Genomic DNA, 18,053 nt, shown 5'->3' with positions numbered 1-18,053 from the left:
TTCAATGGTCTCGCCATACTTCATTTCATTCATTCATGCCTTGAGATCGGTTGTAACTTGGCAAGAAAATCATCTATAACAAAAATCGCTCTGGTCCCTTCCTGAGGGACAGGAGCGAACTTAAGCATTTTGGTCCTTTGATGGCATTTGGTAATCTTCAATTTATCTTCAATGAGTTCATTTCACCTCCTTCCTTGCCTTCAAACATAAACTTGACTTGATCTTTGCCCAGATCGTACCTTATGAAGAATTTCGCTCTGGTCCTTCAGTGAGGGACAGGAGCGAATTTGACCCTCTAGGCAAAAACTTCATCATTTCATTGTTTTTGATCAAGTCTGGATGCTCTATCATGCTCATTTCGTCCTTCACCATGCCTTTGATGTCTCGATTCGTCCAAACAAGGTCAGGAATGGCTCAACTAAGCATTTTCGCTCTGGACCCTTGGTGAGGGACACGAGCGATTCGCCTTGGTCCCTTGGAGAGGGACAGGAGCGCTTTTCGCTCTGGACCCTTGGAGAAGGACACGAGCGAAATTTGACCTTTCGCACTCTCTATCAGGATAATTTTTATGGAATATAACATTTAAGAATAACACTTATACTTTAAGTTATATTCCATATATACTTTCAGGATGTTTGAGAGTGGTTTCAGACCTCCAGGAGTTATATTGCAAAATCTAGTTTTTGGAGGTTTTTTCAGTTTCCAGACTTAGTCAAATTCAGGATCAGGACATTCCAAACTTAGCCAAATTTCAGGATCAGGACCTCACTCAAGCCGGACTTGCTATCCTATTGACCCCTGGGCGACATTCAAAATGCAAAGGCTAACCGACAAAACCCTAAAAAACCTAAAGAACAAACCCTAAAAAGCAAAAAAAACATGGGTCCCCATTTGCAATGGGGCGATGTGTGAAAACGCCACAACAGAACCTACCCACAATATGATGATACTCTACAGTAGTATGTGTAAATATTACAATGGGGAATACACCTGCATTCTGGCACACTGCCTAGAGCTCACTGCTCAAAAACAACAAAGGGATATAACCCTGGGAAGGCTCACTACCTTACAAAAATCGAACAACAATCCGGATTACATGAACTGAAACAATAGCATCTCCAAATGCCTAATCACAGTTCCGGTTAAGCACGTTGTCTTCTCTACAACACTTCTCTGCTCTTCTTCACATTACCGAAAGATCAATTCGCTTGCTCGCACATACAACACTCTCAAAAAACGCAAACACACATCTTACATGATTATCACTCTTATTTATACAAATCATCAACCTTAATTTCAAGGTTAGCTCAACTCATAAGACCTAATTACAAAATTACATCACGGTACATAAATCAATATGCGGACCAATACAATGTTGGCAAGGACATAGCATGGACCCAAATCAAAACCTCAAACATGCAACACCACCGAATATCTCATCAAGATCATCCGCAACATGCAAGAATCATCGGATCGGCCACAAGGTCGTATAACACGAAGAATACCACCAGACCAATAAAATCTTCAATAACGCGCACAACTATCAATGTGGACCAGCAACAAGGATAGAACACGATCGAGAAACAACAAGCAACGTGAATTCCACCACAACAACTCGGATCACCATCATCTCTCTCTCGGAGCTCAAGAACACCAACATAACTTACTGACAAACTAAAAGATACGCTTGTGAAGTTTCAAATTATGAACCACTCGAACTGAGGACACATATGAACGTCCCAAACACTCTCCAAAATCCGCACAACATAATGAATCAATTCAGGAGTAATACAAACTAGAAATCACAACTCTGCAATACAGAACTAACAGAAAAACCAGTCATCACACCGGACCACATAACTTGATCAAATCACCTTCCGGAACACTGAAACTCATGCTGAATTAACTAAAGATACTAATCTCTAAGTTCTTAAATCCGCATCAGCATATCTGCAATACACCAACCAAGCCAACTTTTTGTAACACCGAAGCACAAGAACACAGGAATATGTTGACATCAATGACAACAACACATTCCAACAACTCTAATATCCAACAATCTCCCCCTTTGGCATTGATGGCAACATATGAATGTGAAAAACAATCAATGCAAAGAAAGAAATCAACTCTAGCAATCTCCCCCTGAGATCATGCACACATAGCTCTCTACCTTAGATAAGACAGTTTTTCACATGCTTCTCTCCCCCTTTGATATCAATGCAAAAGGCACTCAAAACTGAATAACTCTTCCGCACACAATCACAATCTGAACCACAAATTGACTACTCCCCCTGAGTAGCAGCACCCACTCATCAATCCGAATATCAGGATAAGACTATGAAGTCCATCGGATTGATGCACCTCAATGCATCTAGTTCACATCAGGAGGGGCAATCACCCCTAACTTTTCTCTCAGATGAAAGATCCCTGATGGATCCCTTTTACTAATCTGCTGTAATTTTTTATTAATTTAAATTGATTTTTCCTGCTTATTAATATTTTCTTTTAGAAATAGACAGAAGTTGCAGAAGGGTTGGATTCTTTTTGTATTTTGATGATTTTTCAACAAGTAATAAATGAAGTACAAGTACATGAACAAAGTACTGAAAATGAAGTTCATACACAGCCAAAACAAATTCGATTCAAGGCAGATTTCTGAATATAAAATCAAATATTTGACCAGACGAAGATTTCCAATAATTTCAGGAAGATTACAATCATGAATAATCCCAACCTGAATGTTGAAAGAGTAACATAACCCGGAATGAAGCTGAAGCAAGATTCCAGCCCACCAAGTGTTGCATGTGGGAAAGAAAGTGGCTACCAGGTACAGCCGTACGGCTGCCAAGTACACCCAACTAGTTAGAAACCCCAAACCCCACGCTGAACTCTGTCAGAATCGTTGAACCTCCACAAAGAATGTCGTACAATCTCCAAGATGCTAATAGCTACAAGCAAATCCAAACCACTGTACTGGGGGCTACATCCCAAACAGGCAAGGCATTGGGGTTGGCGTCCCAGATGCTGAAAAGCTCTTCCAGAGCCAAATCTCAAATCCAAGATGTAAATTGTGTAAAAGATAATGAGAATTAGGTCTCAACTTCCTTATAACACCTTCCCACTTAGCTTGAACCCTAAAAGTGACTCAATGGGGCGTTTAGGGTTAAAATGTTACATTTCTCATTTTAAGTTGCCAAGTGCCTAGAAAATGACCCTTTTTCAAATATAAAGAAATCCATTCACCAAAAGGGTCTGAGACAAAAGAGAAATATTTAGAAAAGTCCAAGACCTTTCCAACGAGCTATTACACCAAGGGATATGCATCCAGATGAGGCCAAAAACCCCTTATTACTCCAAAATGGCTATAAATATAGCCTTATTTAAATAATAAACGCTAACTTAGGAAATATTAAAAATATAACCCAAATAGCTGCAAACTGCACAAATGACACCACAAACCAGAAAGTCACCCTGCCACCTGTCTGTGACTGAAGTTGGAAATCAAGGATCCACTAGCAGTCTCATCCCTAAAATCTAGGGATGCTCCTAGAAACTAGGAAACACACCCAAATCCTCTGAAACTGAACCCAAGGAATAATCTCAAGGAGATCCAACCCTGGGTATGGTCATAACCCCCTAAATAGTAGGGATATCCTCCATAAATGTAGGAACTGTCTCCTAAAAATACAGAACTGCTCCAAACTGATCAACTACTGCCAGAACACCAAGTCCCGGGCACTGTATAACCACACTGAGTCTCTATCCATCTCTGTCAGCCTACAAGACCCCATAATAAGCTGACTCACATGTCTCTGCTAGACAGAGCTAAAGAGGGGGCATGACATCAGATATACAAATGTATCTGTAGGCAAAGGCTTCGTAAAGATATCTGCAATTTGTTCCTTTGTAGATACATACTCCAATCTGACTTCTTTCTCATTCACCTTCTCTCTCAAGAAATGAAACTTAATTGATATATGTTTTGTCTTAGAATGCAACACCAGATTCTTAGAAATATTGATAACACTAGAATTGTCACAATATATAACAGTAGGCTCATTATAAACAACTCTAATATCCTTCTGCATCTACTTCATCCAAAGTACTTGAGTACAATTGCTAGCAGCAACAATGTATTCAGCTTCTGCAGTAGATAAAGAAAAAGCATTTTGTTTCTTGCTTGCCCAAGAAACCAACTTCTTTCCCAAAAAGAATGCACCACCTGTAGTGCTCTTTCGATCATCAACATCACCTGCCCAATCAGCATCTATATAAGCATTTAAAATGAAATCATCATTCTTGGGATACCATAAACCATAATCAATTGTTCCCTTCAAATATCTGAATATCCTTTTCACAACAGTAACATGACTTTCCTTAGGATCAGCCTGGGATCTTGCAACAAGACATAGAGCGTTCATAATCTCTGGTCTAGTCTGAGTCAAATATAGCAGTCCACCAATCATAGATCTATATAAAGTCTGATTAGCCTTCGGAGATTCATCATCTTTTGTCATCTTGCATCCAGTTATCATAGGAGTTCCAACAAGTTTGGAATCACCTAACCCAAACTTCTTCAACAATTCCTTCACATACTTTGATTGAGATATAAAAATGCCTTTATCAATCTATGTAATTTGCAATCCCAAAAAGAATTCCATCTCACCTATCATAGACATCTCGAACTCTTTTTGCATATCATCAACAAACTTCTTACTCAAATCATCATCTCCTCCAAAAATAATGTCATCAACAAAAACTTCAACAATCAAAATATTATCCTTATCAACCTTGAAGTATAAATTACTATCAGCAATACCTTTACAAAATCCCGACTTCATCAAATACTTGTCCAATCTAGCATACCAAGCTCTAGGGACTTGTTTAAGTCCATACAATGCTTTCTTCAATCTGCATACCATGTCTCCTTCATTTGTCAATGAAAATCCATCCAGTTGTTCAATGTAGACTTTTTCTTCCAACTCACCATTCAAAAAAGCTGACTTCACATCCATCTAATATACCTTGAAATTCTTATAAGCAGCATATGCAAGAAATAATCTGACAGCTTCAACTCTAACTACCGGAGCAAAAGTCTCCTCAAAATCAATACCTTCCATTTGTGAATATCCTTAACATACCAGTCTTGCTTTGTTTCTAACAACCTCTCCATCTTCATTCAGTTTATTCCTGAATACCCATTTAGTACCAATTACATTATTGTCTTTAGGTCTCGGAACAAGTAGCCATGTATTCTTCTTCTCAATTTGATTTAACTCTTCTTCCATAGCTTTTACCCAGTTTTCATCTTTACAAGCTTCAACAACATCTTTAGGCTCAATCTTGGAAATCAAACATGTCTCTTCAGCAGCAATTCTTCTCCTAGTCATCACTCCTTTATTTTTATCACTAATAATCTGATTCTCTGAATGATTTAATCTTGCATACCTGGGGACCTTCTAATTGTTTTGATTTTTAGTCTCTTGAACTTCTTCACCGCCAGCAGCATCTGGATTTACTGACTCTTCTGGATCACTCTGTTTTATGCTTTGAGTCTGCACTTGCTTTGAACTAACATCCTGATCATCATATTCATATCCGCATGCTCTGATTTGTTTCTCATGACATTCATCAACATTCACATTTGCACTTTCCACTATTTTTCTAAGTCTTTTGTTGTAACACCAGTAGGCCTTGCTCCTAGTAGAATATCGCAAAGAGATTCCTTCATCACATCTTGCATCAAATTTTCCTATGTCCTCATCTCTTTTGATATAACATTTACTCCCAAAAATACTGAAATATCTAACTGTATGAACATGACCAAACCATAACTGATAAGGGGTCTTTCCGGAATCACCTTTTATATGCACCCGGTTGAATGTGTATACAGCAGTGCTAACAGCTTCTCTCCAATAGATATGCAAAACATTTCCTTCAATCATCATAGTCCTAGCAGCATCCAAAATAGTTTTGTTCTTCCTTTCAACAACTCCATTCTACTGAGGGGTTCGCAGAGCAGATAACTATCTCCTGATTCCATGCTCTTCATAGAAGAAATTAAACTCACCGGAAGTAAATTCTCCTCCTCTGTCAGATCTTAGACACTTCAGCTTCAATCATGTCTCTGTCTCCACTCTAGCTTTGAATATTTTGAATTTCTCCAGTGCTTCAGATTTCTCCCTTAGAAAAGTGACCCACATCATTCTCGAATAGTCATCAATCAACAACATAAAGTATATGTCACCCTACAAGCTTCTCACCCTAGAAGGACAACACAAATCAGTATGCACAAGATCTAATAAACCATTAAATGTATACTGTTTGCTCTTGAATGAAATTCTTGTTTGTTTTCCCAATTGGCATTCTTTACACACCGGATTAGTAGGCTTCACTAGCTTAGGCAGATCTCTAACAGCTTGGATAGAACTTATCTTAACCATGCAGTCAAAACTAACATGACACATCCTCTTATGCCACAACCAACTTTCATCAATCTAAGCAATCAAGCAACTTTTCTCACTAGCATTCAGATGAAAGATATTACCTTTAGTTTTAGTTCTTGATACAATTTCTATACCGGAGCTATTTAAGATCTTACATTTCCCATTCTTGAATTATAAATCATATCCCTTATCAACCATTTGTCCAACACTCAAAAAATTATGCTTCAAACCCTCAACATATAAGACATCATCAGTATTATGTTTACCATCAAGAGAAATAGAACCTCTACCACGGATTACACAAGCTTTGTTATCTCCAAATCTTACTATACCACCATCATACTTCTCCATATTCACAAATTTACCTTTATCACCTGTCATGTGATGTGAACAACCACTGTCAATTAGCCATTCATCTTTCTCTTCAATCTTAGCAGCCAAGGCTTTCTCTTCAACAATGCAGCTTGTAGAATCAACAGGTACCAGATCGTCTTCCTTGATAGCAATGAACACAAATTCATTATCTGAATTTCCTTTCTCAGACTCATCATCTGTCACACCTTCATCAGCATAACACTTCTTTTGATATCTATACTTGTGATTAGGCTTGTAAGGCTTATCATACTTTGACACTCTTTCCGCTCTTTCCGGACACCTAGAAGCAAAATGTCCTATCTTATTGCATGAAAAACATTTCAAAGGTAACTTCCCTTCATACTTATCGGCTCCCTTAGGCAATCTTTTGGCAATAAGTGCTTCAAACTCTTCCAATTCTCTTTCTTGTTCTTCCATCTCTCTCATTTCTCTTTCATATCTGGAAACCCTAGTTGAACTCTCTCCTAGATCATACTTCTACTTCCCGGATATAGTAGCTTTAAATGCAGTCTCAGTTTTGGCATGTGATTCTCCAAGTTCACTTGATTCAAAAGCAGCAAGCTTACCAACTAGCATGTCTCTTGTCACGGTTGTCACAGTCTGTATCTCATCAATAGCAGCAACTTTGTGTTTGTAAGCAAGAGGCAAGGATCTCAATACTTTAGCTACAATTTCATCTTCTTCAATGATTCCACCGGCACATCTGATGTTTAATACAAGATCATTCACTTTAGCCATAAAGGATGATATATTCTCATCTTCTCCCATTCTCAGCAACTCGTACTTTCCCTTCAAGCTCTGCATATTCTCATCTTCTCCCATGATAATATTCTCATATTCTCATGCATTCAACTCATTCTTTCCCTTCAAGCTCTGCAATTTAGCAACTTTCACACATTTGTCTCCTTCATACAAGGTTTCTAACTTCTCCCAAATCTCATGAGCAGTCTGCAATCCCATCACATTAGTCATCTCTGAATCAGTCAGGGCACTCAGCAATGCTTCATTGGCTCTTATGTTATGTTCAGCATCCTTGATCTCATTTGCAGTAACAAAACCGTTCTGAGGAACATTATAGACATTCTTTGTGATCTTCCAATAATCTTCTCCAATAAATTTCAAGTGACACTCCATCTGGTTCTTCCATATGGTGTAATTAGTTCCATCAAATCTCAAACTCTCCTTGAAAACAACAGTTGCCATCCCGGATCTCCTCAATCGGTCAAACTTCAAGAGAGAATCTAGCTCTAATACCAATTGTTGGCAACAGCAATGCAGGAAAACTGAGAGGGGAGTGAATCAGTTTTTAGTATTTACCAAACTTAAACAAATTAAGCTCAACTTAAGATCTGATCAAGAACAACAATAACAAAGATAAACACCACATCAACAACACACATAACACATGGATTTTTGACGCGGAAAACCCAGTCAAGGGAAAAACCAAAGTGGGAACCTACCCACAATATGATAACACTCTTAGTATGTGTAAATATTACAATGAGGAATGGACGTGCATTCAGGCACACTACCTAGAGCTCACTGCTAAAAAACAACAAAGGGCTACAACCCTGGGAAGGCTCACTACCTTACAAAGATCGGACAACAATCCGGATTACATGAACTGAAAGAATAGCAACTTCAAATGCCTGATCATAGTTCCGATTAAGCACATTGTCTTCTCTACAACACTTCTTTGCTCTTCTTCACATTACCGAAAGATCAAATCGCTTGTTCGCACATACAACACTCTCAAAGAACACAGACACACATATTACATGGCTATCACTCTTATTTATACAAATCAACCTTAATTTCAAGATCGGCTCAACTCATAAGACCTAATTTCAAAATTACATCACACGGTACATAAATCAATATGCGAACCAATACAATGTCAGCAAGGACATAGCATGGACCTAAATCAAAACCTCGAACATGCAACACCGCCGAATATCTCGCCAAGATCATCCGCAACACGCAAGAATCATCAAGTCGGCCAGAAGGTCGTATAACACGAAGAATACCACCGAACCAATAAAATCTTCAATAACGCGCACAACGATCAATGTGGACCAGCAACTAGGATAGAACACGATCGAGAAACATCAACAAGCAACGTGAATTCCACTCCAACAACTCAGATCACCATCATCTCTCTCCCGGAGATCAAGAACACTAACATAACTTACTAACAAACTGAAAGATACGCTTGTGAAGTTTCAAATCATGAACCATTCGAACTAAGGACACACATGAACATCCCAAACACTCTCCAAAATCCGCACAACATAATGAATCAATTCCAAAGCAATACAAACCAGAAATCACAACTCTGCAATACAGAACCAACAGAAAAACCAGTCATCACACCGGACCACATAACTTGATCAAATCACCTTCCAGAACATTGAAACTCATGCTGAATCAACTGAAGATACTAATCTCTGAGTTCTTAAATCCGCATCAGCATATCTTCAATATACCAACCAAACCAACTTTCTGCAACACCGAAGCGCAAGAACACAGGAATATGTTGACATCAATGACAACAACACATTCCAACAACTCTAATATCCAACAGGGGGTGTACCTTGCTTTTTCTCAATATTGTTCATCCACACTATCTTAGCCCAATTCATTCTACTCTATAAATCTTAAGCACCTGTTCTTGACCCATCCAAAAAAAATATGAAAAATAATTGAATGCTTTATTAACATATATAAAGAGAATTACAAGGCGGTGTTCTAAAAAGAACAAACCGTTCAACAAAAGCTTCAATGTGAAGCTAAAAAGCTAAAAAGCTAACTACGCCTTCTAATAAAAGAAGCAGTAGTTACACTAAACAAACTAAAAAAGACAACTAAGATGACCATTATAGAATAGATATAATATTATTTAATGCCCTCCCTAATGGTCATCGTACTCAATATCCTACAGAAGACACTACAGGTCTTTTGATCACAAAAGCAAAGAACACTCTGCTGCTACGGAAACCCTCCCAGGATTTGCAAATTGTTAATGACCAAGAGTACAAGAAGTTGTCCAAACTGATGTAATCCTCACACACGAATTATAGAACTGTAGCACGTGAACTACTGAGCTTGAAACCACGATTTTGAGGAAAAATCGGCAAACCCTCCAAAGAGCAATAGACACGATTTTGACAAAAATCGCAAAAACTTTTGCAGAAGAGCACTGAGCACTGTTCACTCCAGCAACTCCAAACAGACTACAAGATACCACAGTTACAGATGTTCGCCCTAGCAACTCCAGGTGTGACCCAAAACAGACTGCAACAAAGCACGATCTTTGTGAAGAAAACTGTCAAACCTTGAAACAAAAACCCTTCAAAAGAAAATTTGCAATTTTTTAGGACAAAATCGACAAACACATAAATCTGAGGTTACATATCATCATTTTTGTGGAAAAACGGTAAGATCCAGATAACCAAAATCCCACACGAACTTCGCGAATTACAGATGATTTTTGAGGAAAATTTTGAAAACACCAACGAGCAATTTTTCAGGAAAATATCGTGAAACCCACCGAACAATTCTTTAAGAAAAATCATGAAAACCTACCGGATAATTTTTGAAGAAAAATTATAAAATCCCTCCCACAATTTTTTGTTGCAAAAAAATCAGAAAACCCATCACTAATTTTTTGTTGCAAAAAAATTAAAAAACCTAAAAAATATTTTTTTTAAGGGACAAAAATTATAAAACCCGCAGATATAATTTATTTTTTTTAGGGACAAGAAATTATAAAAAACCCACAATAATTTTTTTATGAAAAAAATATTTATAAAAACCCCGAATAATTTTTAAGGATAAAATTATAAAAACCCACGATTTATCTAAAAATCGTCAAAACCACAAGCCTTTGTCAAGAGCAAAGCGGAAATCCTTTTGGCGTCGCACGGTAAAGAAAAACACGTCATGCTACCTGCAGACTCATCATAGGTAAAAAGACAGACTCGTTGCAACTGACATAGAAAGAGAAATCCATGAAAAAAAACGGAAAACAGAAAATGAAAATCATGCTACCGTTGCGAAAGAGTTAGATGTAGAACCCAAAACACAAAAAAATATGTGAAACACAGAGACAGCCACCTCGTCGCGTAGTAAGGAAACACCACGCGGAAGACAAATAAGTGTCATGATTTCTTCAACAAACCTAGACGCATGGACAAAAAACTTGAAATTCGTTGCAGAAATTGTGGGAGTAAGTCGCCCGACTCCAGAACAAAGAACCCATGAAATTTCAAAACGGCCAAATAAACCCATGAAACAGTCGCATAAAAATTGCAAAATCTTATTGTCACAGACCCAGAAGAATGGACCTACGCAATTCGTGGGTATTCGACTCCAAAAATACTGGGTCATGCGTGAATAAACAACACCAAAAACCCTCAAAAGCCCTCAAAAAGTCCATCTTCAGAAACCCCACATGGCGAAAGCTCTCAAACACAACCTGTGGAAAAAGGAATAGAAACCCTAGCTCACCCAGAAAACCCTCAATTTTCTTTAGACAGAAAAAACAAGCTAAAAAACCCTTTCACAAAAAACACCCTAGGAAAACTCCAACAAATTTCAAGAAACAAATTCTAGGTAGCACCTTGACGAATTTTCCATCAACCCACTCTGATTACCATGAAAAATAATTGAATGTTTTATTCATGAATATACAACGTATATAAAGAGAATTATAAGATGGTGTTCTAAAAAGAAGAAATGGTGCAACTGAAGCTTCAACATGAAGCTAAAAAGCTAAAACACTTAAAAAAGCTAAAAAGATAACTACGCCTTCTAATAAAAGCAGTAGTTACACTAAACGAACTAAAAAAGACAACTAAGTCGACAACTAAGATGACCATTATAGAATAGATATAATATTATTTTAATAAAATAATGATGAAGATATTGGTCCCTATGGTCCAGGATTTGTTGTGAACTAGAGCCATCTTTGATCTAGCAATAGTCTTCAACCTCTATCTTTCTTAGCTCCCTTCTCATGTTCATCAAGGAACATTACTTTCACATGAGCTTTTTGTATTCAAATCATATGGTTTAGTTTGTGCCTATATCTTTTCTGACTTGAATAGAATTTACCTGTTTTTGGTTTTTGGTCAAGCACTTGTAGCTTGCCGCTTTCATTTATTTTCTTGAGTTACCTTTTTAGCTCATAGAATTTCTTTGTAATACACCTTTTGGCTATCCTAACTTGTACTTCCCAGTCCCATTGAGTAGTCAGCTGTGAATATTAACATAATTTCTTCCTTCCTTTATCTCTAAAACATGTTCAAGTTCTAAAATAGAACACAGGTACAGCCGGATGACACAATCAATTGGATTTTGGATATTATATTCAAGATCAAGAATTTTGTAAGTCTATTAAAATGAGGTCCAAAATGAAAATATCATTCCCAACTGTCATGAGAATTCTTTTCAGATCACATCTAACTCTGGAAATTGCATTAGAAGGCATATACAAAAAATTGACACTTCAAATATCAGAATTTAAATTGGAAATAAACTTAATAGAAATCATATAGTAAAAAGAGAAATTAAGGAATTTAGCGACTTCTAGTTTCATAATCTTGTTTTAGGTGCTCTGCACCTTTTGTCAAAAAAATAATTCTAGTTTCATAATATTCTAATTTGATGCTATGGCTTCACAATAATGATTTCCATTTGCTGATGAATAATGATACAAATTTAGACTTGATATGGAAATTAAAATAGATGAAATAATTTTGTTCATCTAATACCCATCAAAATCAAATTTTATCTAGAACATAGTATAGCAACAAAAGGCATGAAGCTTCAACTCACTGTATGAAGAATACCCTTCGTGGTGACATCAAAGGCTCCTGCATTTCCACCAGTAGCATTTATCCAATCAATAATACGTTGTCGATGAGCATCTTGATTGTGGTCCATCTGACCATATGTGTACGAAAGCGAGTCCCAATACTCCCCAACAGCAAAGTATGGTTCACTTCCTTGTAAATAATCCTTTACATAGCCTCCCCAAAATCCCCTCACAAAGTCCAGTCTCCATCCATCATATCCAATTTCAGTCCTGCATTAACAGGGTGAAAGAATGCCATTATCTTTTGCAACAATTAGCATACATACATAGTTGAAAAATGAAACAATAATTATAAAAGAATCATAAATCAAAAGCAAGACAATGATAACATGAGAGTAAGTCTAAAGAGTGCAAATTTTAAAAACATGAACACTACTAAGAAAAAGAAATAACAAAGAAACAATTGTAGTGGAAAGGAATATGAACTGTGTTTAAGGACAAGAAAAATTAAGGGAAAAAGGAAAAAGAGAATTATTGAAAATGACAAGTAAAAATACTAAAGCATATTAATTTGACACGAACCACAATGGTCCAGTCAACATAAACAACTTGACCCTTGAGTATATTCATTCTCAGCAGAGAACAATCACAGTTAAAGTAACTAATATAGACACACAAACATATCAAGAAAATTTAGCATTAGATTCTGAGGACACTAATACATAAATCCCATGATTTGCACGGTTGCACCCTAACATTTCCTTGCAAAATGGTAAAGCTAAATTCATGTATTGTGACTTTTGAGCCAATTTGGCATCTAAAGTAATAACATATGGAACATGCAAGCAAACCCATGGAGGCATAGCACAATACTGAATACAATAGTAATTGTATAAAAGACAATAAATAGGTTATTCAATTGTAAATACAAAGTAGACAGATAAGAACCAAGAACTAAACAAACATTTTTACACAAGTGCACAAAAGGACTACGAACTGTTAACAAACATATTTACACCATAATTGCACATACTTCTCTTTTTGAACATATCGCAAGCAAGCTAATAACAAGTAAGCAATGATAATAATGGAAGGCTAGACACAAGTCAGAAAACAAATATAAGTATCCCAAGGAATGTTTGATAGGTAAAATCTAGAAGAAAAACGAGCAAAATGCACACAAAACAAACTCCAAGTCTAGATCAAACCCAAACACCTCTGATCGAGCAAAGAAATAAATAATGCAACAAATGGTCAAAGAAAGTCAAGCATTATACCTCCTTGATTGTTGGATGAACTCTTGGATGTGGATGAAAAGTTGATAGGTTGAGATGTTGGTTGCTCTATGAGAAATTCTCAATTTGGCAACATATACATATGATCTTTGAAGCACTTCCAAAAATGTCTTTGAAGTGAAGGTTTTATAGATTTTTGGGAATAATTGTTGACAGTCGAGATTAGATCATAAATTAGATGACTAGAAGATATTCACATTTGAGGAATAGATTAGATGGATGCAAGTGGAAGGATGATGAAATCAAGTGAATAAATAGTTAGAATTACCTTAATTTGCATGGAGATATGAGATGCAAGCAAGTGGAAGCTTAAGGGAAGTGCAAATAAATCATGTGATGGATTTTTATTTGTTTTTAAATGAGATGAAAAAGGGGGAACCTGCATCAGTCTAATTAATTAAATAGGCATTTATTTAATTAACTAATCATTGAAGAAGGTTAGTCTGATTAATCAAATAATGATTTATTTAATTAACTAACAAGGGAAGTTGGTTTTGTTCACCAAATAAACATGATTACTGTAATTTAAGTGTTAGAGAAATGATAATTTGTCTAATTAATTAGTGAAGGAACAATGTAGGATAAATGGTGGTGGTTGGAGATATGGAGATATTAGGTTAGAATGCCAATGCAAATTTTAAGTGTCAATACATGCACAAAGTCAATACAAAAGTTCACAAGCATCATTGAACTTTTCAAATGAGTTGTTACTTGATTATTTTGTTATAAAGGATCAAATGACTCGTAACTTGACCATCTAGTTGTAAAGGATGCATGTTGTACCCTAAATTTTTGGGCTATTAATGTGCACAAAACCTGCCTAGAAATCATATTTGAGTTGTCAAATGCAACTCCTTCGATCCATTTTTTGTCCTACAAAAGGCTTGAGGATCTAGCTATTGAAGAAAAGAGAGAGAATTGTTACAGGTTTATTATATAAACTCTTCCATTTCAGTAATTATACTTCATTTCTAATCACTGCATAACATCCAAATCTAGAAAGGGTCTCACACACCAATCTTCCTAGGAAAGGTCCTGCTCAGGAAGATTTTGGTTGATAAGTTTCCTCAAGTATAGATAACTTATTGGTTTGGTGTGTATATATTTCTATCTTTGTTTAATGATTTCAGTGTGAGCATGGTTTAATGCTAAGTCACAAGGTTCGAATTCGAATTCGAATTCGACAGCCATGAAATTCGGATGAAATTCGACAAGGGAAAAATTCGAAAAAAAAAATCGGATAAAATTCGCCTTCTATAATTTTGTTTATTTTTAAATATATGTATACTTCTAATAAATTATCAGAATAGCAACCCTTGTTGGAGAAAATCCGAGGGCGACCCAGCAGTTGCAGACACCCATGACCCAATAGATACAAAGCATTTACAAAGAATACCCACGACCAGCTGAGTTGTATTTAGAGGCGAATAGCAGTGCTTTATAGAGGAAATTCGATTAAATTCGATTTTTTTATAGAAGTTTGAAATTCAATTAAATTCAAACCTCATCCATAAAAATCGCCGTATCCTGTGACTTAGGTTTAATGTTCATTGGTATTTTTGTATGTGTCATTCTATTATTCATTGTTTAATATATGATTTGTTAAAGTTGTAGCACATCTAATCACCTAGGGTTATTTTAGCTTCATTTAGACGTTGCAATTTTCAGTACTTTACGTTTCCAATGTTTTCAGATTTCAACAAATTTCTTTATAGATTAATCATTCCTCTTTACTAATAATCATTAATCCATCCAATCTTACTCCCCAGCTCAGATTGCATTCATTTTCAGTAATTAAAATGAACCTTGTGTTTCTCCAAAGTCAATGAAAGCTTGATTTTACCCTACATTTTTGCCATAATTGTCAAGGATAAGTGTCAAGACTTGCAGACCACTCAGAACCCAGGTTATGTCAAGAATAGTTCTCTTAGAGAAAGTCGAGTGTCAGCCAGCCTCACTTGGTATACCTTTAGTTCATGTCGTTTTAAGATTAACTCATTTAAATGCATTGTATAGAGATAACAAGGGGAGATTTAAATCACTAAATATTTCCCCACCCTTTCACTAAAGGAACATCAATGTATAATGATCCTCACTTACACAATCTATTAAAAGTTTATATTTCTACTCAAAATTATCTTCAATTTTTTCTCGCAACATTTTGAACTGTCAAAACACTCCTAGAAAAATGCTTTCCTTTATTGTAATTTCAAGGCCCAAATGAGTAAATTAGAGCAAACTTGCTTATAGTGAAAATATCTCTCTAAATATACTTTCTAATCCAATTCGAATCAAGTAATTTCAAGATAAGATTCTAGAATTAAGCTCAAAACAGTGACTGCTGATCCAAACAAGAAATCTGTAAATCCAATTGGTTTTTAGCAGATTTCAAATAACAAATAAATGTCATGAAAAAAGATTATCTATTTATAAATGAATTAGGCCTCTAAATATAATTTTTCAAATTTGCATGGACTTGGAAATGGATACAGTTCTGATATCGGACAAGATAATAATATTTTTCAAGGCCCCCAAATATGGATATGGCTGGGAACAACATTCATAAAACACACACACATATACAACACAACTTTATAAATTATTTGAGGATATGCATGCAAGGTTGACTTCAAATTTTTACCACCCCTACTGTCTTAATAGAAGTGCCATCTAATTGGACCACCCCTTTGGTCACAAGTTCGTATTCTATGCCAAGAAGATCAGCTACCTTCTTAGGCATATGACTAAGCTACTAGCTCTTGAATCTATCATGCAGTTGTGAACCATGTTATCTCCTATGATTAAGGAGAGATAGAAAGGGGGAGGTTTGCTGATCTTGCTTGAATCTTCCTCCTCCTTGGGTTGCACCAAACTGGTGGAGACTGCCTTTCCGCTGACTGCTACCTCATCACCTGACCGATCAATGTCCTTCAGTGCCGCTTTAAGCAAATCCCTTTGAGATGGGATCGAAAGGGCCTCCCACATAGTGACATTGAGGTTGGCCTTCTTCATCTGATCAACTATGTTGAAAGGAACACCATATGACTTTAGAGGCCCCTTTGAGGCTACAAGGTCTACTTTTGCTCTTTGGACGACTTGGGCCTCCTCCTGCCTCTTGCTCCCCTGCATGGTATTTTGGCTTGTATCATGGACAGCTACATTAGGCGTTGGAGCTTGGGCTGATGTTGAAGGTGAGGCAGCCTCCATGGCTCTCTTCTTTGACCTTGTATATTGCAGCATAGACTCACCATTTGTTTGGTTCAAACCACAGAATTCTGCCTCCTGCCAATTGACAAAGGTAGAATCCCCTTGTAAGTAAGCCTGAGTACCAACACTAGGCTGATTTGGGTCATATTGTTGGCCAGAAGTGGTTGGCTCATCCTACACCACTAAGGTTTGGACAAACCCTCCATTTTGGCATGCACCTTGGTTGCGTGGCTGATTGCATGGTTGACACCAATCCTGCTCTTGGGCGAGGTTATTTTGCATTGGAAATATCGCTTTTGAGTTGCTTGCAGTTGTGGGGTTCACACTATTCAAAGGCCTGGCGTTGCTCCATTGGTTTTGCCCTTGAAAGGGTGGCCTATTCTGCTGATAGTTCTGATTTTGTGCCTGATAAGGTCTGCTATGTTGGGCTTGCTGCCTCTTTAGTGTCACCAACTCATTGCTAAAGTTTTGCAATAGAGCCTTGACCTCATGGAGCTCATTGGAGGATGTAGAGGGTGCGGATGATTGTCCTGCGGGCGCCATGGGGATAGGAGCCAAGGTGGGTTGTTGAGTAGGATCTTTTGGGAAGAGAGGCATTGGAGACCTTGGAGCTATCTTCCTAGCCTGAATCAAACAATTTTCTGCTCTTATGGCTATGTCATATGCACCCAGTAAAGAGGCTCGACCTATTGATTGTACCATGACAGCTATATCGTTGTTGAGAGCTCTAAGATAATACAAGAAGGCATGATTTGGAGATGGCTTCACTAGAGCAGGAATAGAATATGTCTTATGGAATCTGAAATTGAAATCTCCCATGAACTCGTGGGGTGACCTCTTGACTGTAGTCAACTGCTCCACAAGTGATATGTGATCACTTTTGTCTTCGAAATGGTTGCACAACCTCTCCCC

The 18,053-nt window shown here is 37.0% G+C and overlaps 1 protein-coding gene across 1 annotated transcript in view; it reads right to left on the bottom strand.

Annotated features, from left to right (window-relative positions):
- Window positions 1-18,053, bottom strand: part of LOC131033164 (alpha-amylase 3, chloroplastic) — a gene marked incomplete at its 5' end in the record, with an annotated part of 239,132 nt that overhangs the window by 137,249 nt on the left and 83,830 nt on the right. The window contains one exon of the mRNA XM_059222246.1: window positions 12,660-12,909. Coding sequence (XP_059078229.1) covers window positions 12,660-12,909 — 250 coding nt within the window. The remainder of the gene's footprint in view (window positions 1-12,659; window positions 12,910-18,053) is intronic.

The sequence above is a fragment of the Cryptomeria japonica genome, chromosome 6, assembly GCF_030272615.1.
Source record: "Cryptomeria japonica chromosome 6, Sugi_1.0, whole genome shotgun sequence".
Classification (NCBI taxonomy): domain Eukaryota; kingdom Viridiplantae; phylum Streptophyta; class Pinopsida; order Cupressales; family Cupressaceae; genus Cryptomeria; species Cryptomeria japonica.
This window is presented reverse-complemented; position numbering and strand designations above follow the sequence as displayed.